This window comes from Pseudochaenichthys georgianus, chromosome 8, assembly GCF_902827115.2.
Source record: "Pseudochaenichthys georgianus chromosome 8, fPseGeo1.2, whole genome shotgun sequence".
Taxonomy (NCBI): Eukaryota; Metazoa; Chordata; class Actinopteri; order Perciformes; family Channichthyidae; genus Pseudochaenichthys; species Pseudochaenichthys georgianus.
In genome coordinates this window covers 17996768-18023168 of record NC_047510.2, presented here as the reverse complement: position 1 = coordinate 18023168, position 26401 = coordinate 17996768, and the positions used below count along the sequence as shown (strand labels likewise).

General features: G+C 41.4%; 2 protein-coding genes across 6 annotated transcripts in view; one reads left to right on the top strand and one right to left on the bottom strand.

Moving 5' to 3' along the window:
• The first annotated feature begins 6433 nt into the window (after positions 1 to 6433).
• On the top strand, positions 6434 to 15490 carry kcna7 (potassium voltage-gated channel, shaker-related subfamily, member 7). 5 transcript variants are annotated; one of them, XM_071204013.1, is made up of 4 exons: positions 6434 to 6472; positions 8349 to 8383; positions 8885 to 9640; positions 12837 to 15490. In XM_071204013.1, the coding sequence occupies exons 3-4, from the start codon at positions 8945 to 8947 to the stop codon at positions 13764 to 13766; spliced, it is 1626 nt and encodes a 541-aa protein (XP_071060114.1). In that variant the 5' UTR covers positions 6434 to 6472; positions 8349 to 8383; positions 8885 to 8944; the 3' UTR covers positions 13767 to 15490. The 5 variants fall into 5 exon arrangements, with proteins under 5 accessions (XP_071060114.1, XP_033944753.1, XP_033944750.1 ...); XM_034088862.2 differs by lacking the exon at positions 6434 to 6472 and adding an exon at positions 6573 to 6726; XM_034088859.2 differs by lacking the exon at positions 6434 to 6472 and adding an exon at positions 6573 to 8131.
• Positions 15491 to 18331: 2841 nt separating this feature from the next.
• slc1a9 (solute carrier family 1 member 9) overlaps positions 18332 to 26401 on the bottom strand; it is a 29992-nt gene continuing 21922 nt past the window's right edge. The window contains exons 7-13 of the mRNA XM_034088858.2: positions 25869 to 25974; positions 25628 to 25754; positions 24095 to 24328; positions 23142 to 23336; positions 20354 to 20488; positions 19707 to 20160; positions 18332 to 18719 (exon numbers count right to left, since the gene is read on the bottom strand). Coding sequence (XP_033944749.1) covers positions 18537 to 18719; positions 19707 to 20160; positions 20354 to 20488; positions 23142 to 23336; positions 24095 to 24328; positions 25628 to 25754; positions 25869 to 25974 — 1434 coding nt within the window. The 3' untranslated portion in view covers positions 18332 to 18536. The remainder of the gene's footprint in view (positions 18720 to 19706; positions 20161 to 20353; positions 20489 to 23141; positions 23337 to 24094; positions 24329 to 25627; positions 25755 to 25868; positions 25975 to 26401) is intronic.

Here is a 26401-nt window from a genome sequence, read left to right as displayed (position 1 = left end):
CATGATTATTTATTGCTCTCACACAAACACCTTGTTTCAAATAGCATATTTACAAGAAATTCATTTTGGTTTGTTTCTAGAATCCTCTAAACCACTTTCTGTCTCTTTTTTAGGTTATAATGTTTATAAATGCCATCTCAAATGTGTGGCCAGCAGCCATTATCACTGTGGCTTTTGCCCAACAATCATTGGGAGAAAGGAGATGTTCTTTAGTCACTTTAAAAACTGCTGCACCGAACATCCAACTACGTTGGTGGCGACCACAACGACTCCTCCAGTGATGGCCCCGACGGCCGCTCCAGTGATAGCTCCGGCTGCTGCAGCAACATGGCACAATATTTCCACAGCCCCCAAAATGTATGTCAAAGCGCTAAACCACAACAGTGTTGTTTTTGTAGCCTACAACTAAAAAGGAAAAATCTACAAATGCACATACAAAGGCACCACTCATCCAAAACATCGGACATCACAGCAAATCGCCACCTAAAATCACAGTGCATAGCATAGATAAAAAAGGGGACTTTTTGCAGTTTCCAGGACCTTTTTAAGGGTCCTGTGCCGTGTATTCATGTCCAAAAATCTAACTTGGGTATCACCTGTCAGTTGGAAACGTGCAACAGGGCATATGACTATGCACGGAGAAGTGGGCTAGTCGGGTTTGACTGCGTCCATGTCCAGTCCTTGACGTACAGCCCTCTGGCCACCAATTCACCTATTGTGCGGCTTTCACACCAGCGCTTTTCAGTTTCTAGCTCCGAGCGGGAGCTTTTCTGGTTCAGCTCCGGTTTCCCTTTTCAGCTCCCGCTCTGTGCACACCGCCCACTGGCGCCCCAGAGCTGCCCTTGCTGCGTCATGACGTCACCGTTTACATCGCTGATTTGCCCCCCAACGGCAGCCATTACGGCAGCTCACAACAACAACAACAACTGCGTCGGGTCGATGATCGTGTTGCTTTTAATCACACGAAGCCAGAATAAATTGAATAACGACTTCTCCAACCTTATACTTTTGTCCAGAGTGCCATGGTTCATTGTTTATTAATGTGTTTCTGCAGCATTTACCGACCGCTGCAGTATTGGCTGCTCTTCCACAGGAGTTTATTCTCCCGTTAGCTCCCGGTTAGCTCACACTGCAGCGGCCGCTCTAAAGTATTCACTGTCCGACTCACACAAGCAGCTGATGCATATCCCCAGTTCCCCTTAGCCTAAGTGAATGTGTGTCAGTCTGAATTGACACTGTTTGGTATCACAACACTGTTATGAAAGTTTCTCTGGTATAAAACGGGTGATGTTAGCATAGCAACCGAAGCTAAACTGACTACTTGCATCCGATAGCTGCAATAATACAAAACAACACGTCTGCCTCTCTCCACAATGATCGATAACAGCGAACGGTCAAAGTAAGGTACAAATAAACAGAATCACACGAAGCCTGGTTAGTGTTGCCTGACTTTATAAAGTGTGTTTATAAGCACTACTGCTTGTAGGCAGGCATAACAGTCGACCCATGGGAGGTGGGTTTAGTTTCCTGCACGCCTCGACGTAAGAGAGACGTAAGCGACGTCACCTCTTAGCTCCAAAGCTCTTGCCTCTGGACCGACAATTTTTTGGAGCTGGAAATGAAGCGGATTCCGGAGCTAAGAGCCGGCGCAGCTCCGGTGTGAACTGGTAAACCCAGCGCTTTTCAGGCTCTAGCTCCGAGCCGGAGCTGAAAAGGCGCTGGTGTGAAAGGGGCATTGTTCACGATGAAGGGATTCTCACAGACATGGTAGTGGGTTACTACTCCTAAAACACATACTGTTAGGGAATAATTTGCCTAGGTATTCAACCTTCGACACAGTTCATCATTTTCTCCTCTCACTGTCTCCTTTCCCATGGCATATGTCTACGGCCTTGGGTATTGCTGCTATCTCTCTTAAGGAAGGGCAGCTTGGGCGCATTGTTGTTGCCAGTCTATGACAGAGCACAAGCCGCCATGAGGTAGTTCACTGTTCAGGGACGAAGGTTCCCTGGCGCGCATTCTTTCCTATGGACGAGAGCTCTAGTTAGATTCAGGGTCCATATTTGTTTCGTCTCACTGATGAAGAATGTTGATTATTACACTCCGAACTAGATAAAACCTCGAGCTACAGAAAGAGTTCTTCAGAATTGGTTTGGCAACCGCTGTGTCAACTCGTGACACACCACCTGTCTTGTCAACTCTCTGGCCGTAACTCCAAATAAACCATCAGTGTTTGACATCAAAGCTCCTGCTCATCCCGTGTCTCCTTCATAAGTCGGTGACTCCCGCTGCATTGCTACACAGAAGTTTCCTCCACACATACTACATAGAACTTATGGTACATGCAACATTTGTTTTGTGTGGTACTGTGTCATTCTGAATCGAGCCTGGATCATTTTTGGAGGAGTTAAACCGTGCATGTCAAAATAATGGTTGACTGATGCCCCTGGACACTGACGAGGACCACTCCTATAACAGGAGGCCTTACAGCTTCCTTCCTAAAGAGTCGGTTAGTGAATGGACACATTAAAGTGTACAACCCCTGATGCATGTGATTTTATAATATTACATATATGACTTCTTTATACCATCTTGTCTTATCAGTGAGATGGAACTTTGTTCTCATTACCACACCAAGAATATGAGTGAGGAAGCGCACCAAAGGCTGAAGGACTTCAGTGAAAGATTCCGAGGAGTTTTTAAATGGGCTTTAAACTCCTGTAGGTCAATATTTTTTTAAGTTGACCAGCTCTGATTTTCCACATGATGTTCTGTTCAATAAATGTTCATTGAGGAAAACGGTATCAGTGTCTTATTTTATATACATCACAGTGAATGCTGAACTTGCCGGACCATACTGTAGTTGAAAGTACACAATGAAACACTGGCTTGCTTGTATCAAATCAATACAATTCCCACATGCCCTACCCCGGAACCTGCGGTCTTCAGACTCTGGACCCCCGCACCAACCTGCGATCCTTCGGGGACAGAGCCTTCAGTATGGCAGCCCCCACTCTCTGGAACGCTCTCCCTGCGGAGATCTGCAACATCCCCACGCTTGACGCCTTCAAAAGGGCCCTCAAGTCCCATCTGTCTGCCAAGGCCTTTGGCCCCAAATCTATTTGTTGTTTTGTCTGACTGCCTTTTGTTATGTTTGTTTCTACTCCTGTTCTTCTTTTTAAAGCGACCTTGGGTCTCATGAAAGGCGCCATATAAATCCAAGTATCCACTTATTATTAATACATCATTGGAACGGTAAGAATCTCAGCTACAACACTGACTAAAGCCTTTCCATCTCCAGTATGCCTACATGACAAGCATTTTTATAATATACAGTAAACATATCTTTGATTTATTGCAAAATTATAAAATAAAATTCACCCTTGCTGTCATTCTGGCTTTCACTGTTCAAATGAGATGTCAACCATCAAAATGGGATAAGGGGTTCTCAAACTGATAGGTGATTAATTTATTTGCCTAATAGTTTCTTAAAATGCTACAATAACATTTGCAATTCGTTTTTAATCTGCCATGTACGGTCTCTCAGCCACCGTAGTGTCGTATCAGGTGGGCGTGTCGTGTAGTGTCGTCAATTCGCTTTTAATCTGCCATGTACGGTCTCTCACCACCGTAGTGTCGTGTCAGGTGGGCGTGTCGTGTACCGTCGTGTACATGGATGTAGGTCGTGTACCGTCGTGTACTGTCCGCGGCCGCAGCTAGACCCTTCTCGTTTATAACATAGATATATATTATAAACACTAGATGGCTCATGGGAGATTTTCCAGTGTAGCTGACCGGCCGCCATCTTGCCACAGTCAACAGTTACTCTGATTCGCGTTATGGTAGCTGTTGTAAGGTGAGTGATCTGCACAAAAATACTCTTAACTCTCTGAAATCTTGACTGATTTACAAACGGTTTGGTTTATTAGAAACATTATTAGCATGGCTATGATACAGGATGCTTGGACATGTTGAAATTGCAGCTTTTCTTTGTGTATGTGGTTGTATTTATTAGCTGGCTAATAACAAGAGGCTGTGAGTGAGACCTAATATTACAAATTTGACCCAGCACTACACTAGTGGGAGAGGCAGAACTGCTATTTATTTTCAACATAACTTAAGTTACACATGATTTCTTCCAAGTGGTTTGGCTTGTTAAAAACATCTTGCATTATGATACAGGAATTTGCTGGCTTTGTGTTTACAGAAGTACCTGACTATGCCGGACTTTTGTGCAGCCTACGGATGTTTAATGGCGAATCGCTATCACTGGGAGCATATATCGCCAACTACTATGTATTTATTAAATATTCATGTTCCATGAGACGCAGCACTATGTTCCCCACATATGTTTATGTTTGCTCAGTCTAATAAACCCATAACATGGTTGTGAAAGAATACCAAAGCTGAGGCTGGACGATGATTGATTGTTGGTGTGCCATGTGTCTCCGTGTGTCTTATTGGTTTTGTGTTATACTGTATTTTATTGTGTGCAGCTGGTCCTTATCTCCAAGACACATTTAAAACAAATAACCTTGAACCTTGAAGCCCCATCTCTCCCCACCTGGGGCCTATGCTACGAACCTGGTTCAACCTAACCTGGATATGTTTGAGTTAGCCGGTTGGCCTAATCCAAAACATACGCGCTCTCGCTAAACTGTACTACGACGCTGGTTATCAAGTGGATCGCTCAAGCCAGCCGTGTCCTATCTAGTTAGGTGCGCGTTCACATGAAAGGGGTGGTATTTGGAGCATTCGACCAATCACAAACATGGAGAAGCGTACTGACAGCGCAGCGTCATACTTCCTCAATGAAAAGTGAACTTTAATACTAGTCAAAAATGAAGAAGTTAAACTTTAAACATCCATGACTTAAACACTTTATCCAGGATAAAAGCCACAGAGCTGCACCTGCAAGGTGAACACAGCTGGCAAAAGAAAAAGTGTTTGAATGCGTACATTAACAGGTTTATGATATCACTGCCCCGTCTAAAACACGATCTGACTTCAATTACATTTGTCTCGAGTGTTTCGTCAACTTATGTGTTGCTTAAAATAATACTTCTGCATACAGTATGTGACACTGTGAGTGTTGCACGGCCAGATACGGCTCAGCTGACTCAGATAAGGAGATATATGATACATTATGAAGTGATATGCCGCGGACTGTACTTAATGTACTTGATCCGGTTACTTATGTTGTGGCCGATATTTAAGTAAGCTTTCTTAACGCTAATGTTATAATAGTCAGATTGCTCTGAAGATGGAGGTGATATTCTATTAATGTTCACGTTCACACAGTCGGTGATTTTTGCCGGCCGTCTTTCCTGCGACGGCAGTTTTTCTGTATTTCCTTTCTCCTGTAATATGACTTGATCGCTTTAAACTCCGCACACTGAGCTCTGATTGGTCAGCAGGCGGTGCTTTCACTGAGTTGAGCTCTTAGCTTGCAACCTAACCTGGTCCCGACCAGGTTAGCTGCTTAGCATATATTACCATGGAGATCTAGCCTGCTAAAAAGAGAACCAGCTTCGGATGACCGGAAAGCCGGAGTTTTCCCTGAATTTAGCCGGCTAAGCGAAAATCCTGCTTCGCAGTATACCCCCCTGCTCCTGCTTCCTACACCACACCAAGTTGTTCTTCTTAATAATAATAATACATTTATTTTGGGGGGCCGCCTTTCATAACACCCAAGGACACCTTACAGGGGCATAGGGGCAATATAGGGAACAATTTAAACAGTGGATTTTGTGATATATCAGCCGGGGTGAGACAAGACAAACTACAGAAGGACACAAAATGACACATGATGGTACAGTTTATATTATTCTTGGTCTGTTTTCAATAACATATTTCAAAGGTTCTGGATTTGTTTACAAATCTAGAAACTAAATACAAAACTAGGATGATATGAAGATCTCATGTCAAAAATAATTGTGATAAATGAGACAGAACTGGCCTGTCTGTGAGCACATTTTATGTTGGTTTGGTTCTTCTGATAAAGGTGTGAATATCTAAATAATATACCAACATATGCTATTGTCATTAGTTGTGTCCCTGTTCTTCAAGCTAAGGCATTGCTAAATTAACAACTCTTGGCTTACAGAGTGGTAACATGAGATCGATTTTTATATATAAAATATAAATGTATTTTAATTTTATAATTTATTTTAAATATTAACAATATAATAAAATAAATGGAAATATATACACTGGCAAATATTTAATATAAATACTTTGTGTGTGTGTATAGCTATTGCTTTATCTGATTAATGTTATTTTCATATGAAAGTCCATGATTATAAGTATGCAGTATCATAACTACATCTTTGATGTTTATAAAAAAAACAAACCGTTTGAAAATTGAAATTGGTTATTTAAATAGTAAACCATAATGTTATGAATGAGAGAACTGCCTGTGGCAAGATGGCGGCCAAGTGGCAACGTCGGTCTCCATTGGCCAGCAGCGCGGGTGAGTCATCTAGTGTTTATATATATCTATGGTTTATAACCTCAGTTTGTAGTTGAGGTTCAAAGTTCCTACAAATCACGAGGTCTGCTCTGCTGCCTTCAGGTGCTGTTGGTAGTATTGGACATCACACAACTCACTGAAACATGCCTGATGAGCCCCGACTACGCTCTAACGAAAGCAGACCAACAACAAAACGCACATTAAAATGCTGATGATAACAACACCTATACTGAAACAGACAATTTTCAAAATAGGTAAGAAAAATATTTGAAATACAGTAAAGCAACTTACTACAATGAATGCAGTGCACTAATACAATAACAAGACCAGTGAGAGTCTACTGCCATGCTAGCAGCTCTACAGTTGAGCTAAACGCTATCATCAGCATGCTAACATACTCACAGTAATACGAATATGTTTACTATCTTAGTTAACTTCAGGTTTTTTGTCAAGTCTTAATTTACCTTGTTAGCATGCTAACATTTGCTGATAAGCACTAAACACAAAGTACAGTTGAGTTGAGGCTGAAAACGTGATCCGTTTTTCAGATATTTGGGCATAAAGTTAAAAGCATTGGAACAACTTTAATTTTAACCTGATGATGAAACTATATAAAGAAAAGTCAAGGGTATCACTGAAGTGATAAAGCTACCTCTAATGAGAAGTGAAGCTTTGTATCAAATTTGTTTTAGTTTGTTTGCAGTAGTCAGGTACTCATGCAATTAAAGGCGACATTTAAAGCTCTTCCTGTAATGGGAATTGTAGTTTTACTGCACACAGACAGACACATTGCCACACATAAATGCTTGAGTGTGGTCTTCATGATGAGTTTAAAATAACCACATCCAGATTTATATTTAATATCAAATGAAGGCAGGTCAGGTTTCAATTTGACATGTTTTAAATTTGTGGACACTTTTACGTAAGCCACAGTAGACAAACATAATTTAAAATACATGTTGACAGCAGTTTAAGATGATTGAAACTAAAGAAAAATACTACATATATGATGGCACATTCAGAGTGTAAATCACCATCAACAACACTTTAAGTTTTAGATTACCGACTTTTTTCGTCATCAAAATACTCACTACTACGTGAGTGTGCAAACATTTACAGTGTGTTTAAGAAAGAGTGAGGGTTAGCAGGTTGGCATTTTCGACCAGGAAAGGTTGTTGGGGGCAAAGTAAAGGCTGAGGGGGGCAGGGGTGCTCTTGGAGTAGGAGAGGTCGAGGATCGAATTTCGGCCCGAAAGCATTCCCTACAGGCCCACAGAGCGTGAGAGAGCACAAGTGAAGACCGCGAGTGACCTACAAAGAAGCTTAACTAACTTCACCCGAGCTGCATATTAACGCCAAAGCAGCAGCCCCTGAAGGAGCCACAATGCTCCTCTGCCACCTCCCCTCCTCTCCTAAACATGACACACGAAGGAGGGACGACATGCCGGATGAGGAGGAGGAGGGGTTGTCTGGACATCATCATGTGGGAATTGATACACAAACTGTCTCAGAAGGAGCAAAGGGTGAGCCCTAAAGGCACCCCGAGGTGGAGGTACAGCAGCTGGGTTATGGTCGCTCTCTGGAGGTGTGATTAGTTTGAATCATCAGCCCTGACAGGCAGACGGACCAGAGGAGGTTTCTACTGGATGAACTGGACATGGTGATGAGCATGAAGCTGACTGCATGTATGGAGCGTTTTGCATGGTGTTGTTTACAATACAGTTTATAATTAAAAAAGGTAAATAAAATGCATAATCTATTAATTTATGACAAAACTCAAACCCTGCTTTGTAACACTATTTAAAGGTAACTTCTAAAAAACAAGTACTGTTATGTGATATAAATAACAAAACAAAAACTACTGTCTTTTCTTTCAGAACATTTCTCAGCTGAATTTACAAAGAATACTGAGGTGAGATTTTGCTATAAATATCTTGTTATCAGTTCCAAGATATTGTATAAAAAACGAATGATGCATTATTGTTGGGGTTTATCACTTGGAGGTGTAATGTATGTCACAACTTAACAACTAAGTCACAGTTTATTTCATATTACTAAACTAAAGTTTTGATTGATCTACTCATGCTTCTCTGTTCTCTTGTTTCTGCATTGTCAAGTTAACCTTTAAGTAAGATAAGATAAGATAAGATGAACCTTTATTAATCCCCGAGGGGAAATTCAGTTGTACAAAAGCAGCAACAGGGTAAGCGTGAAAAATAGTACAGCAAAGATTCACACAGATCAATAAAATCTAAAATCTAAAATAAATAATATAAAATCAAGGAAATAATGATAATAATAATAAAAGACTATAAAAATAGGAGATATAAAAATAAGAGTAAAATAACTGTCAGCATATATACATATTTCGTCATCATCTAAGTCAAGTTAACCTTTAAGTGTTGTTCCCCAGAGTGAAGAAACAAGAAAAGTAAGAAAAGAAACAGAACAAAGAGGAAAAAAAACATAAAGGATGGATAATCAAGACAAAGGAGGAGGTGCAAGAGAAGAAGGAGGAGGGCAGACAAATGAAAATCAGAAAGCTGAGGAGGTAGGTGACGAAGAAAAATGGACCAAAGACAAGAACAACAAGCTAGAGAAGGAAATCAGTGAGAAGGAGCCGAGCAGAGTGGCCAAGAAGGAGAAACGCCAGTCGAGGACCGGCTGGGCTCTGACGGAACGCCTAGCCATCAACGTGTCAGGGATGCGTTATGAGACGCAGCTCCGCACCCTCGCCCAGTTCCCAGACTCCATGCTTGGTGACCCTGGACGTCGCGTCCGCTACTTTGACCCCTTGCGGAACGAAATATTCCTGGACAGGAGCCGCGTCTGCTTTGATGCCATCCTGTACTTTTACCAGTCAGGCGGGAGACTGCGGAGGCCCGCCAACGTCCCACTGGATATGTTCCTGGAGGAGCTGCGCTTCTATGAGCTCGGAGAAGATATCATCGAACGCTACAAAGCAGATGAAGGGTTCCCCAAGGAGGAGGAGAGGCCTTTACCCGCCAATGACTTGCAGCGTCGCCTCTGGATGCTGTTTGAGTATCCAGAGTCTTCCAGCGGAGCTCGCATCATCGCCATCATCAGCGTCATGGTCATTGTGATCTCCATTCTCATCTTCTGCCTGGAGACACTGCCTGAGTTCAGGAACGAGAAGGAAAAGAGGGAGGTGAGGATGGTGCTGACACATATGAGTGAAATAGATAGGATTGGGGTTATGTATGGAAAAGGCAGGTAGCTGACAGGGTGCGAAGAGAACAGAGGTTAACATTGTAATGGAGTGATGAGGTGATCATAGAGGGACAACATGTGCTGACAGTTGTCCCATACGAAACAGCAACCAGCTCTCACAGTGCAAGGTCTTTATCTCCTCTCAACACAAGGAGAGTAGAATTGAAGGATTATTAGAAATATCAACGCTAAGAATCAAGATCAGGGAAAGAGACGGCAAAGGCAGCAAATAGAGTAGAAAAGGCGAGGCAGATGTTTACATGGGATTATTTTGGACTTCTCGTTAAATGTGATCCTCTCATATGGAGGGGAAGGAATGAAGTGGAAGAGACAGGTTGTTTTACTGCTAGTAGAAAAATAAGAGTAAGGAAAGAATATTGGCAGACAGAGCAGGATGGATGTGGTTTTATGTTGTGGCGATGATATGCCTTGTCAGCCTCTCACGGACAACTGCCAAATGCAACAGCACATTCAGGTGGAGTTGATACTAAAGTACTAAGAAGAGGGATAGAGAGAAATTGGAAAGGGTTAAGTGTGAACTGAAGGAAAGGAGACGGGCTGGTCTCACGTTACCCCTAAGAGATCTAAAGGCCTATATATAGAGTAAAGGACAACCCTTAGAGCACATCAACACATAAACTAAAGTCTGTATTAATAAACCCTATGACTCATTAACTGAAATCAGCATGGAAAAGACACTCGCAGATTAACTTTTCTGAGGACTGCAACAAAATGAAATTAGCATTGCAAACGCTCCAGTAGCCTGGAGACGAGGCAAATTCTAGAGGTCCGGGGAGCAGAAGTGACACCACAGTGGCGCTGGTTGGATTTACGTTCCCAATCACCAGCAACACTGCTATACATAGATAGATATGCTCATGTGATCAGAGCATTTGGCGCCTTTGGAACGCTACGCAAACTAAACACAAACTGCATGCACAGCTGTCCTCACGTTATCACTCACTCACAAGATAGTGTTGAAAACTTATCAATTAAATTATTCTATTGACCAGTTTTATGTCTTTTAAATGAATGAATGATAATGGTCTCAACTTAAATCAAAGGGCTGCATAATCTCCTCAAGCTCACTCACATCCTCCACTCTTCACTGTCTTTCCCTTAGCGAGCAACAGGAGGGAATGGCTGAACTTGGACGCGTCCTCACATTACTTCTCGCCGTAGTAGAAATAGCTTCAAGTTGGAAACAATAATAGACATTGGCAGGATATGTTCTGCACTGACCTAGTGATATCCCTAACCCAGTGTTTCTCAAACTTTTTCATACCAAGGACCACTTAACCAATAAAAAAACACTCGCGGACCACCTAACTCCACAAATATCCCAAAACACATCGTTTTTCTAGAACAGATTAGAAATCGCCTGAAAATGGTACAAACAAGTGGCAACATGTGTGACGAAGGTGTTGCCCTGGGTTTTATCATGCAATAGAAAGTGAAACTTAAGCTCGTTCCATTGCGGAGATATTCCCGCGAGAGTGCGGAAAACTTAAATGTATTTATTTATTTCAAATGTGAAATGTTACCAATGTACTCACGGACCACTAGGGGGCGCTCACGGACCACACTTTAAGAAGCACTGCCCAACCCTAAATATCCTTTAGAGCTGATTTTGACACCATCATCACATTAGAATAACGGTCAATAAGAAATGATCTGTGTTGACCAACGTATTAAAAACATACTGACTAAGACATTAACAAAGAATGGATTGTGGAGGCTGATAGCAACAATTGCAGCTGAAGGCAACACTTTTTTTTGCATCTGATCCTGGCCACCTGAAAACAATGAGAGAAACTCATATTGGATGAATTATCCTAGTATGTCAGTATAAACGCGCTTTAGTTATGAGCAACTTTCTGTAGATCCAGTTACTTTCTGTAACTGCATGTGACTTTTAGTGCTGATCTTTGTGACATAGACTGTTTTTGCAAAAATCCAAGCTAGCTGTCTGTGAAGCTGTACTGTTGTACTTTGGTGCTTTATTAGGTACATTTATACAATGTAATGTAATTGAAAACAACAGATATGTTTAAAAGGTAACATTTAGAAATATTAAAATGTTTTCTCTGACACTGTCAACTATGGTGGTGGTTTTTCTGTTATTCTTTCCCCCTCATGTTTGTTAATGTGGTGGGCAAAACTAGAAATACCTGTGCAGTCCAGTTTAACACCACTTCAAAATAAAATCTCAATAATAAACATATAGTTGTGTCAATCATAATAAAACATTATTACCTACATAAAGGTGGACTTTGTTGCAGATATCTTGGGCTAGATTGCATTAGATTTGAGAGGGGATTCTTATAGAGAGGATACTGGGTGTATTTTTGCAGGAATTTCAGAGGTGAATATCTTATAGCTTTACAAAAAAGATCTACCTCGTAGGCTAGATTACAATAATAATAAGTGAGAAGAGAACCTTTCAAATGAAAAAAGTTGAAATTAATCTGAAGTGTAAGGGTTAACGTTTATATTGCAAAGTTAGGACACATGAGAACATGAGGGTGACAGACATAAAAAAAAACATAAACATATAAATACATATAGTGTTGGGGAGAAAATGTGCTTCTAGGCCGCCAAAAGCTTAGAGTAACTCTATCAACTTGTTAAAAGACATGAAGGCCCAGTGTTTCTTAACTCATTCCCAGAAAAAAACAAGCAGCCGGGTTAAATGAAAGTGTCAGATGCCTCGGCCATGCCAGTGTCTAGGTTGACACACAACCCAGCGTCATATGAACTTGATGTGTTTTGTGAGCGTTTATTAATAGAGAAACTGATTTATATAAAAGTCAGTGAGGAAAAATAAAGCCAGGGGAGTGAAAATAGAGAGGAGTGAATGTTAGCACAGTATCACAGATCTCACTGATCAGATCCTGATGACAGCTGTCATACTAGGAAACTGCTGAGGACAAACTTTCCTTGTTTACCTCCTGTAAACTTTGTCCCCATAGAGATATTTATTATAGACTTTCCTCGACCCTTTATTCTAGTATTTCTCCTTCCACTGCATGTCTGATAAATGGCAGATTTTAAAATATATGTGGCACCTGCTTTGTCTTCTTTAATATTTAAGTGCAACGGTACCCATTTTTCCTTCATGCTTTGTTTTACAGAAATTCACCACCATAGCTCACCCAACCATAGCGAACGAAACCATCTTGGTCCCACCTGGCTTCACGCCCTTCCAGGACCCCTTCTTCATCGTAGAGACGATCTGCATCATCTGGTTTTCCTTTGAACTAGTTGTGCGCTTGCTCTGTGCTCCGAGCAAGGTGCACTTCTTCAAGGACGTCATGAACACCATCGACTTCTTCGCCATCATTCCCTATTTCGTCACCCTAGGTACAGAGCTGGCCAGGGACAAAACCGAGCAACCGTCCGTGTCCCTTGCCCTGATCAGAGTCATCAGGCTGGTGAGGGTCTTCAGGATCTTCAAACTCTCTCGTCACTCAAAGGGCCTCCAGATCTTGGGTCAGACGCTGAAGGCCAGCCTCAGAGAGCTCGCCCTGCTCATCTTCTTCCTCTTCATCGGAGTCATACTCTTTTCTAGTGCTGTCTACTTTGCAGAGGTCGACAGTCCTAACACATCGTTCACCAGCATCCCTGAGGCGTTCTGGTGGGCTGTTGTATCCATGACAACGGTCGGCTATGGGGACATGTACCCGGAGACGGTGGGCGGTAAGCTGGTGGGCTCCATGTGTGCCATCGCCGGCGTGCTTACTATATCTTTGCCAGTCCCGGTCATCGTGTCGAACTTCAGCTATTTCTACCACCGTGGGAATGAGTGTGAGGACACGACCGAGTACAACCATGTCCCCACGTCCGTCTGGGAGGGAGAGGACGGTGAAGAGGGAGAAGATGAGGAAGGATTGGAAGAGGAGAAAGAACACAAGGGAGATTATGCCCCATTGTACGTGGACACTAGGCCTATCTATCCCCCGCTCAATGGGACTCTCCTGGCAGGACTCTGTGACGGACAGGAAGCTGGTGAACGCAGAGGGTTTAACTTCTACCTCAAAGCACCTCTGGTCACTCAGGTTTGATCGAGAAAACACTTCAAACTGCTTCAAATTCAGAAAAGGAGAGTATCAAGAAGTATACTTCTGAGTGAAAGAAACATGTACACAAAGATTTGTACTGATATAAGCTGCATTTGTTACAGAGTTAATCGTCTTAAAACCCTAGAGGTTGTTTGGCAAAACGTACCTTTAAAGACAATGTCAAGACTCTTTAGATAACTATTTTACCCACTGATCAACTAAACAAAATATTTTATGACATTCTCTGCATTCTTGCTCGTTTTAGGCAGGAAATATAATTTAGAGAAACATGTTGCAGAGACATACAACACTTATTATCATGTTGCAGTATAACATATATGTTATACAATCCCTGTTTATTGATGTCACTATTACTGTTGTGGACAATAAAAAGTGTGCCATGTAGGAAATCCATTAACCATCCATTAGTCTGATGCCGTAAACTGCAATGCCCTGAACTGCTGCTGTGCACATACTCTTTAATAGATTAATGTGCAGTAAGGGATACAGTTGCTTATGACCTGTAATGGTCAGAGTTATGGTAGAAATGTGACGCAATAATCTTGTGCTGATGTTGACAACAAAGAAATCGCTCATCATGGAGGTGGTGGTGACAGAGTTCATATAGTTGGAATGAATCAGTTTGTATGTTCCATACAGCCGTGTAATACATACAGCCGTGAGAGATGGTTGGAAAACTGATATCAGGTCAGCTGACACTTCTGACTTCTGAGCAACACTATACTCTGATGGTCTGAGCGATAGCGATAGTACTCACCGGCTTTACATTAATGACAACTTCATTGCCACAGTTAACTCTCTGTCCTATACTCAATGTATACAGGTTATTGAAAGTCATTAATAATATCAAAAATTCTCCATCTGTACATTAAGAAATTGGCTGTTGGTAGTTTCATTCAGCTGATTCCAATCATGTATTGATTCATCAGCTGACTTTTAACAGCAAATCACATTCAAGCAGATGTAAAGTTCAGCCTTTACAACACCCCTGACACCTCTTGGTTATTTAAATACACTTCTGCCAACTCGCTAGACCACACCTATCTCTTCCTTATGTGTTTTAAAATATTTTTGATTTAGAAAAAGTATTTATTTATCTGTGAATTAGTAAGGGGTTAGTTGTTCCATCAGAGTTCATAGTTGCTGCTCAGACTCCCAAGAGAGCTCCAAATACAGAGCAGAGCTTGCATTATCTTAATATAACTGGCTTACTACTTGTTATAACATCAAATCTATGATGTTTGTGCCTCTGAGTGAAAAAAGAGACCAGTTCAGACCAGTTCTTTGTAGTAATCCTTTATGTTGTCCATCTGTATCTCAATTTTTATTTATTTGTAGGCATACTTTGCTGCGCACCGTGGTGGAAGGCATGACAATACGAAATGGTGTTCTGCAATAAAGCTTATGGATGAATGATAATGTGGATAAACCAGCAGAGACATTTTGGAAGTTTTTGATACTTTTCTTTGTGAATTCTGTGTGTTTGTTACCTTTAACTAAAGAATTGCAATTGCAGCCAAAAAACTAAACGATGTAAGGAGATACATGTTTTTTTCTAAATGATGTTGTATAGAGTTTTACCTTAAAAAGCCAAAGTGGTTATATAACATAATTTTATAAGTGAGTGATTTTTACAGTGTGGATGTGGATGAGGATATGTATATATAGGATGTCTCACTTATTTAATAAAGACCACATGTGATTCACCCATGTCATGAATTTCTGAATTCCTTCCACATGACTTTGTGCAGTGACTCGGGGAGAATGTGATGATGTGTGCTCAAATGTAAACACATGTTAAATCAGCGTGAGATGAGGCATGTAAAAGGAGTATCAGAGGGAAGACATGCTGGATACTTTACATCTCAGTTCCTGTCAGTAAAACAGAAAAGATATTGAATAGTACAGATCGTCTATAGGTCATATGTATATTGCACTATGGTTCGTGTCATGAGTGATCCTGCCTCTAGATGTCAGACTGTGTTCTAAAACCAGGACATCTGTGTCACTGCTGCTGCCACTGGATTTAATTAACAGTCAGTCATGTAACATGAAAGACTTCAAAGTAACCAAATGTGACATTTTTCTTCTTGAAATGATTGTTTTTTTTTCATGATATATGATCACATTATGTTGTTTTCATTCCATGTTATACAAAAATTAATTTGACTAAGTTATTATAGACTTACAAAATCAAATAGTTGCAGATGAAACTCATGTGATTACATCAGGTATTTGACGTCATGTTTAATTAACTCTACCTTCATGAGTAAAACATTATGCTCCGTAATTAACCTAGTTTAAAATGTAGGTTTTCCACTTACATTCTAAAACAAACATGTTAATACCATAATGCACTTAAGCCATTGGCAATTTTCTAATCAGAAATGCTACAAATCTTATGGTCATCTTCTCAGTTCTGAGGATTTACTGACTTTCTCTGATTAATATTGCTTGAAATTATCTTTTTCATTATTTTCACATTTGTAATAGGTCAAATGATTATTGAGGAAACAATTGTCAGATTAAGCTATAAAGGACATCGTTAGTAGCGCTGAAACGTAATCATTAACAGTTTTGGTCAAAAACGTTCATTGTTGGCAATACAATTAACACATTTCTCAGGAATATGTTTGCGTTCCGCTAAAATAGAGACAACAGGCCTCGGGTCGGAGCAGATGAGGCTCCTTATAAACCCAAACCGGCACAAACACACACTTGGACATGCACACTCTTGTCTCGATGCTGATGGCTGCCTGCAGTGATTAAATTGCTGACCCCTGCTGCCTCAGATGGTGCGATCTCCTCCCGTCATGTGTTGCAGCTCTCTCTCATGCTACAGGTCAGATTAGTGCTGCGCTCCATTGATCCATCTGAACATCATCTCAAATTTGAATTTCAGGAATGTTCAGACAAACCTCCACACATTGTCGTATTTACGGATCTCTGCTGACCTGCAGGACTTCACCTCTGCCTCCACCTAACTTGGCTCTCCTCTCTGACGTGCGGGGACCCGAAGCTAACGTCAGTCCTGTTTGCAATTACTCACAGTGCCCTTATGCTGTCTGGGAAGAATGAAAAGGATTGACGTCTTTCTGGCCATCTGCCGCCCTCCGATTCCTCTCCCATCCCTCACTCTGCCTCGCCCATCTCTAACTCTTCTTTGAGAGGATTAAGTGTGTTGGTATCTCTGTGTGTCTTTGTCTCATTAACATGTACTGTAAGCGCAGCTTCGTGGGAAATGTGTGCATGTGTGTCTGTTGCAACTTTCCCATCCAATAATATATTGTCAGCAGGATTGTTCCTGCGTCTTAGTCACCAAACACTGACGTGTGTCCCCTTTCGAATATAAATCCCTCCGCAGATTGAACAAAGTTACTTAAGCAGAAGAGAAAAACACAAAGGAATTGTAGTAATCTTAAATAAATCTCTCGGATTTTATTACCTACAATATACACACGAGCTGGACCTGTGAATCTGAGTTAAGACTCAAGGATGGTGGGAGGCAGAACTTAAAATGAAAATGAGATGCTCAGTGGGGAGGAAGAGACTGATGACGTTATTTTACAGCAATTAAAAATAATGAAACAAGATTAAAACTAGTAAATTCAAATAACAACAAAATCCAAACAGCATCTTGCCTATTACTTGTCATTTCAGAGACCAGACCACAACAATAAAAATACAATATTAACATCAAGGTAATAGGTGATGTGCAAGAAGAGCACCAAGGAAGAAAATGCAAGAAGGTAAAGATTTATAAAAATAATGTCTGCTGGTTGTATATCTCTTTAGATGAACCAGTTGGTATTATCGAGGTAATTTAAAGAAATAATTAGACATTTCCTCTCTCGTGTCTGTATGATAAATATGAAACTACAGCCAGCAGTTAAAATAGAGGAGAAAAGCCTTGCTTTGTCCAGGGGTGACAAAATCAGCCTACTACCATATATTAAGCTCACCAACTAACACGTCATGTCTGGTTTGTTTAATCCAGTGTAACATTTTTAAATTTCTACCACAAAATGTATTATGCGCTAATCTATTTCTTCTATGGAACCCATTGACGCCTAGTTTGTAACAGTCGTATCCTTCTTTAGGGACTAAACAAACAAGATTTGGCATGAAACATAGTGAGTTTAAGAGATGTTGGTAGGTGGGTTTCGCGACAGAGATTAGGAACAAATAAGTCTTACATCAGTTTTTTTGCCTTTGTAAAACAGTGTTTTTCTCAAAATGTAAAACTATTCCTTTGATTTAAATAATTCCCACTTCTGCCAGGGAAATAAAAGTTGAAGAGAAAGATGGTAAAAGATGATCTACTGTAAAAACTCACTGATGTGCGTTAAAGGCTGGTAACACCGGGACACTCTTCTAGTCGAGAGCAGATTTTTTTCTCCTATCAAGCGCATTTAAGGAAGTTCAGACATACAGGAGCATTTTAAGTTTGGTTATGAGATGACAAATCAAGACAGGAATGGAGACACAAGTAAAAGGGAAAGAACTCTCCATTTAATTTGCTAAAGAGCAAAAGTCTCAGACCTGGTTTTATGGGCCTTCTCAACATTTTAATATCTACCTGTTTTAAGCTCAAAGGGAGCTTGTTGATAACTTATCCAACAGTTCTGCTAATGAAGAGCAGAGAACTCAAAATACATCTAAGAAGTAGCAATGTAACCAGCCAGAAGTCTACTGTCCAGTCATAAAACAGAAACTAATTGATGGGGGGGCTTTGTGGAAGTAAAAATCCAATCATGGCAGGTCGCTGGTCGGCATGGCGTGCCTCCGGTCATAAGCAGTGTCATCGCTCTCCTCGCCGTCGCTCACTTCACCCAAAACCCTCTCTCTCTCCTCGTCCTCTTCGGTTTCACTCTCTCGCCTCAAGCGATCCCGTTCCCTCTCTCTCTCTCTGTAGGTCCGATGCATTGTGGGAACCTGAGAGGGCAAAGAGACACAATGAGATCATGTAGACTCTACTGAGTGAAAAGTGAATTGTATACATGTACATGTGCTAAATGTTAAAGAAATACAACACGGTCTGGACAGATTTGATAACAGAAAAATACATCTTCCTTTTATCTCTGGTAGATCGCTGACTCTGGTGCTCCATGCTAAAACGTACTATGTTACCAATGTTAAGCAAAAATACTCTAATATTTGAACAAACTATCTACAAATATCTACCTGAAATCAAAATGTTAAACTTCCTGTCTTCTAGATTACCCATTTTTAAAGATATAAGCACAAAGTATAAACTTGATATAGCTTAATTTGTTTATGGGAGTGAACAAATTAAGCTATCAAGTTATCTTGACTTAATCAATCAATCAATCAATCAATCAATCAATCAATCAATCAATCAATCAATCAATCAATCAATCAATGTTTATTTATATAGCCCAATATCACAAATGTTACATTTGTCTCAGTGGTCTTCACAGTTTGTACAGAATATCAGTATGACAATACGACACCCTCTGTCCTTAGACCCTCACATCGTACAAGGAAAAACTTCCGAAGAAAACCCACAGTTAGAAACCATCCATCCATTATTTTATAATTTATCTAGTTAACTAAATTAACAGTCTGACGTAATTAAGGTAAACATCTTAAATAATACGTCTGACTGCAAACAATTGATTATTTTCATAATCAACCGAATTTGCAGATGATTTTCTCGTTTAATCATTTGCTCTATAGTGTTGATGTTAAGTGTTGAACTGCTTATTAACACTGTAACATAATAATAACCCACGTACAGTACAGACGAGGACATGTGGTGATTTGTGTGAGTTTAATGCATGTTCTTCAACTAAGGCCAAAATCCAGAAAAGGCTAATTTAAATAATCAAATTATAATTGAATCACAGATGAACATATACTCTGCAGCATTAAAAACAGTAGCAGTTTGTTGGTAGTTACCTGGTTGTCATGGCTGGGCAGGGCGCAGTAGCCCGCCTCCGTCCTGCGGGGAAGGCGTGGTGAATGAGTACGGAAAGGTCGGGGGGAGTGGGAGCAGACGGAGCGCGGAGAGGGAGAGCGCGGAGAGGGAGAGCGGATGGAGCGCGGGGACGGAGATCGGACAGAACGGGAAGGTGAGTAATTCATGGACTGGGACTGGGACAGAGCGGGGCCGTGGTTGTTTTGTTTGGGAGGGCGAGGGGAGCGAGGGGGCAGATTGGGCGGTTTGAAAGGGTCGATCAGGTCAATCTCTGTCAGAATCGGTGGAGGAGGGATGAAATCGAGCTCCTCCTCTGGATGGAGCAGTAGCATTTCTGCTGCGTCAATTTCGGCGAGCTCCGCCTTGGACAAGTGGTCCACGATCCCCGCGCCAATCGAATCGCCCACCACATTGATGGAGGTACGCAATCTGTCACTGGGTAGATGAACAGTAACATTGTCAGCGGGGGGAAAAGCAGAGAGCCACCATAAGCTGAAAAGCCAAAACCCTTTAACGTTTCTCACAAATGCTGCTAACTAAACCTGAAATAGCACTGGAGCAGAGCTGTCATTTCTCCTGTTATTGACACACGCTTATACACTCCCAACATTTCCGACACCTGACTCACAGCAGCCAGTCGACAGCGATGAGCAGACTGATATCCTGAGTCGGCAGCCCCACAGCGGTCAGGATCAGCAGCATGGTAACCAGCCCAGCACTGGGAATACTGGCAGCCCCCACACTGGCCAGGGTGGCAGTCATACTGGGGAGGAAGAAGAAGAAAAAAAATGGGTAGTTTAGTCGTTAAACATTGACCAACATTTTTTGATTCAGATGCTGAGCTGGAGCACACCACAGAGAATGCAGGAAACCAACATGCGTGCAGTTGTTCTGTGTCTGCGTGACAGAAAATGATTGGTTACTCATCATCCTTTTTAGTGTGTAGTAAAAAAAAATCTAAAGCAGGCATTGCGACAGAATCAAACCAGAACAACATTATCCGCCCATGGTGAAGCTGTTGAATAAAAAATGCCAGACTTTGTGCTGGAAATCATTAATTCTGTAATTGCTTTTCAGCAACTTCCTTCACTGCTGACTCAATACTGTATGCTGAGTCAGTTGAATGTCTGCCAATACACACTATTACTCCAATTAACCCAGTGTGTCAGAGCCCTGAAGGGATCTGAGAGGTGCTGTGCTGTGCTCTCTAGTGAGGCTGTCCCCTGAACACAGTCACTGACAGTGAAAGTCACCAACACATCTGTGTCAACAGATGATTTGTTTATGTGGATGTTTTTTGTCTGAAAACACAAACCTAAGAATCGGTGTCAACAGTTTTAGTAGGAAAAATAATACAATTTCAAATTGCAAATCCTTTGCTAACAAGATTTAAAAGTGTTATGTAGTTCCCAAACCCTGCTGACATTATGTGTTATGGTATTAATCAACAAACTAGCAATCCATAATGTGTTGCAAATTCATTTCATGTTTCATAGTTTTGTGTATTTATGTTATGCTGATAACCGCACAGCCCAGTTGTTGTGGTGTTGATCATTTATAACTTAAAAGAAGCACAAATAGAACTAAATTGATGTGAGAAAAAAAGTGTTAGCTTAAAAACCTTATTTAAATAGAATCCACAATCATATGTTCAGAACTTTGGAGATTCTACAGGATATCCTTCTTATATTCTTCTTAGAAAAAGTGGTTGAAAAGCACAATCCTTTTATTCATTATAGTATTATTGTTTTAAAGACACATGCCAGCACAGTTATAATCTATAGGATTATTAAAGGGTAAAATAGATTTAGTAAAAGGTTACTTTAACATTATAGTATATATTTTTCAATGCTCTCCATTACATACAGAATGTGAGTTGTTTCATATTTTGTCAAAATTAAAACAATTAAATCTGAAATGTCTAATTTCAGGTTTGGCAGAGTGTGTAATGTGTGGTTTAATCTTGTGGTTATGTTGGTCAAACAGCTCGAACCCGGGATTCAAATGTGTTAATTCGATTACATCGTTCCTGCAATGCTTGGATGAAAGCGGGATCTGAATAAGAAAGAGGGTGATTACCAAAAAAGACAACAAATGTCTTCATGTTTTCTCACTTTTTTCATGTTTTAATCAAAGAAAAGAAGAAGAATGTTGCATGTTGTGACATGTTTGCAATTAGAGGAATTATGAGTTCACGTTGGCCCCAGATGTGACTGCAGGCCTGTTTGGACTCGGCTCCAAACTGCGACGTGTGTTGCATCTTCATTTGTGCTCTGCCTTACATCTTAATCCTTTATGACAAACCGTGCTAATTAACATCACGTTTTAGAGACAGAAGATTTATAATATACCACCACTGATGAAACAAAATTCCTTAAAATAAAATAATTTTGGAATTTGGTTGATCTAAGAGCGAGGCATCATTTACAGACCCCCACCGCAAAAAGTCTGGTTCCAATCAGACATAAATGTTTTGCTGAAACCTCAAAAATGGGAATGTCTTACTTTCTTACTGCTTTAGTTTGAAGCTGTCTTCCATCCCTGCATATTGTTAGATTAATTACAATGTCTCAAACTGGTGCAAGTCATATGAAAATGCGTTGGGGATTTTGTTTACACAGGAATGTTGCAATGAAACTTGGATTTACACATCTTGTTGCCCTTTAAAATCAACAGAATTAATCATCAGAACTTCAAATTGTCCTAAACTACTTAGACGCAAAAGATAAACCCTTTCAATCATCACTTATTACTCACTAGAAATATGGGCCTGTCTGTGCATCTACCTGGACTCTGCCCATATTATGTTACTTTACTGTGTTCAGGACATTTATGGGCCTCAACCCCTGGAAAAACGAAGTGACCAGCAGCAAGATCCAGAGCCGGGGACTGGAGTCACATGACTTGACTCGAATCGGACTCAACGTCCTAAATTTGATGACTTTAGACTCGACTTAACAAAATAAATAAAAACTTCGAACTGGACTTGTACGATAACGGCAATGCATTATGTATCTTCTTTATACACATTCACTTGTAATAGTTAAATACATATAATGTTTGTTTTGAAAAGAAAAGAAAATCCTGTTGTTAACCTGACCAGATGTAAAGATTTCTGTGGCTGAAAAATCTTTGGTCATCCAGAAATCTTTTTTTGGTTTTTGTTGCTTTTTCGATGTTTCCTATAGAGACTTTAGAATTTGACATTGGAGGTTTCATTTTTACATTCATATCCTAAATGGGGGAAAGTATGTACAAAGGTATTTATATTACGCTTTGAAACTTAAAAACTGAAACCCTGATCCATGTTTGTCCTGAAAACTTAAATAAACAGAAGTTTAAATAAAACGAAGTTCCTAGTCAAAACGAAAACAACATAAGGCATGTGTGTGAAGGACATCCAACATGTGTCTCACCTGACAGTGATGATCTGTCCCGTATCCAGAGAGATGTCATTCATCTGGGCAATAAAGATGGCTGCCACAGCCTCATACAGCGCAGTGCCGTCCATGTTAATGGTGGCGCCGATGGGCAGCACAAAACGAGTCACACGCTTGTCAATCTTCAGATTTTCCTCCAGGCAGCGGAAGGTGACGGGTAACGTTCCCGCACTGAGAGAAGAAGGCCACACAAGATGCCAAGTTAGAAAAAAAAAGGTGCAGATGTACAAAGAAGAGGAGCAGAGTGTCTGCTTAAGGATATCAAATATGTAGACAGGTGGTGACAGAAGTGCAGAGGTGAGGAGGGAGGTGAGGGGGTGAAGTTAGGGTAGAGACACAAGGTGGAAATATGAGTGGGCTGACAGCCTCCTCCTAACAGCTGGTGCCAGCCACTGTTGCAGTCCTGTGACATGCGAATGAAAGGAATTTGATTCCTGTCCCTGCTAGGCTCGGGTCATAATATCATTACAGAAAACGTTGATAGGATTATCCATATTCACTAGAGCCTCAGTAATGTGCCAAAATGACAGTTGGTTCAGCAGCGTTCAGACTCCCAGGCAAGCCGAGCCAAGCCGAGCCAGGCAGGATACAGCGGGGCCAGTTTGGCTGGTGAGGACTAATCCGAAGGCTTAGACATTTACAACACAGAATCTGTCTGACATGGACTTGTCTATGATAGCCTGTGCTTACACACATGTATCTGTCCTGGTTTGTCTGTGTAAATACAACGTTTTGCCTTCAGCCGTTTCAGATTCAACCCAAATAGCTGAAAGCGAGTTGCGGGCTAGGCCATTCATTCACAGAAAAAGTACGGCAGCTGTCAAGGAAAAGATGTTGTAAAAGAAATATGTGACACATATGTCGCTAACACATGCACAAACAGAGAACTTCCTCACAGACAAACGCACGCTTGCTGCAGGATGTCCTACCTGCTGGCAGTGCCCAGAGCCGTGATCCAAGCCTGGAAGATTCCAGAGTAGAAAGTGATGGGGTTTTTTCTAGTGATAGCGAAGAATATAGCAGGTAGGATCAAGCCGCCGTGGATCACCAGGCCCACGATGACGGTCACCATGTACATGCCCAGCTGCCTGGCAACCATCTCCAGGTCTCCGATGGCCGCAATCTTCCCCGCAATCAGGGAGGCAATGCCGACAGGAGAGTACCTAAACACAAAGTGAAGAAAACACACCTGAAATGATTGACGTTTTGTTATGATTGATGTTGTATTATTTGTAAGGCTGACTGCTAATTTAGCATCCTTACTTATAAAATATTTATGTTTTCTTTTTTTTTAACGAGTTTAACCATTTTATGACTTTTTGAAGGCTCAATATAAAAAAAAATGTTGCCTGGCACATGGATGCATTTATAGCTTAACCCCGTCGAAGTTTAACCCCCCCAAGTAAATCCATTGGTCAGGTAGAGACAACACTTGATGCATCTTTATTCACTGTCAAAGGAACACTTTTAACGTTGGAAACACATGACACAGTTGCTCCCCTTCCTGACTCCAGAGCGCAGTGGGACGTTTGAATAAAGCGGAGTTCCCCTTTAAGTCAATAGAGGTCCCATCCCGACAGTGGCCTGCTCTCCCCCAGGTCAGCTGCGTGCTGAACCCCGAGCCTGGCATTCAGTGACAGTTGTTTGGGGGAGTATGCCGTGTATAGATTTGATGGATGTGTTCCTTGTATGATACGTGTTTTTGTATACACTGGACTCTGTGTTTGGCAAGCTCCATAGGCTTGTGAGTAATCTGTTTATACTACGTGAGTGATACGAACAAGGACACAATTCCTTTGGTGTCCAGCTGCACATGTAAATGGCCTAGGAGAGCTGCAACACAAGCATCCTGCTGTTTCTCTTCCAACCGCCTACCCTGCTCCCCCTCTCCCTCCCCGGCGCTGAGTGCCACTAAGCTCTCTATCTGAGTGTCCTGTGAAGCGTCAAGACGAGCACTGCTTTCAGAAGACATGCTCTAACATGCATCCTTCCTCGTCCAGCCGCCCCTCCCACCCTCAGCTCTGCTGCCAAGTGGCTCCTCTGCCGACGGTGGATCCATTACAGTTTGGAGATCTTCCACCCCGTCTCCCCTGGGAGCCCACAACATTGCTCCGGGCCCCGGCTCCTGCTACTCCCCAGCATACCACGGACTACAGCATGTGCCAATGAAGACTTCTCTTTCTTTCTGGCTGTCCATCTGTCCGTGTCCTTCACTAACACCCTTCTCCTTTTTCTCTTCCTTTTTCTTTTCTTCTGACTTAAATATCTGACACTTCCTCTCGTTCCAACAACATGTTTCGTGTATGCGTTATCCATCATTGTCACTAACCTCTGTGTGTGGTATTTCCAGAATGTCAAAGCAACGCAGCCGTTGGCCCTCACTAACGAAAACAGAGACACATGTTGTGCATGCTGGCAGAAGGGCGCACACAAACACACACAGGGGGGGAGATAATACTGACCACATGATTATGGAGACCATCGTCATGATTATCTCGTTGAGGATGTTGAAGAATTCGCACATGACCCTCCCTCGCTCGCCCATCCTGCCCATGCAGATCCCAAAGGTGATGAAGAAGCCGATCAAGCCTGAGGAAGACACAACGCAGCATGTTAGGAGCAGCTCTCAATGCAAATCAGCAAACATCAGTCAAATTAAACAATTGAAAGAAGAAGTTGGTAGGAGTTCAATCATCCTCTCACCGAGGACGTTCATGCCCCATTTGTACTCCAGTTTCTTCCTGTTCTCAATGATGGGCTCCGTTTGGTTTTCTACCATAACCGGCACCTTCTTCAGCACCGTTTGAACCTGGAGGCAGAACCACATTCAGATCGATCAGAGGTTTCAAATGTAATTAAATCAACACAAACTCAATTTCACAAAAACCCTGATTTCCTAACCAATATTTTGTGAGTGAATGAAAGTTTGGCAGCGGCACAACACACTCAGATTTGTGTTTATAGAAAAAGCCAAAACAGGGAACAAGAGATCCTCAAATAAAGACTACAAAGAAAAGAAGGTTAAAAGGGGAAAGACGATTCCTTCCTGCAAAAGCTATTATGCCTTTTATGACTTTAATGAATCCCCAATGAGTACAAACAAAAGATGCAGTAAAACAGAGATGCAGACAGAAAGGAGAGGAAGAACGAAAAAGGGAGAACACTGAAATGACTTCAGGGAGAAGAAGAAGTCTATAAGCTGGTGCTCAGCAGTGCTCCCTGTCCACCAGCAGATG

Coding starts and splice junctions, on each gene's coding strand:
- kcna7 (XM_071204013.1), top strand. CDS start 8,945: ATGGATAATCAAGACAAAGGAGGAGGTGCAAGAGAAGAAGGAGGAGGG. Junction 9,641..12,836: donor ACGAGAAGGAAAAGAGGGAG/GTGAGGATGGTG, acceptor TTTGTTTTACAG/AAATTCACCACCATAGCTCA.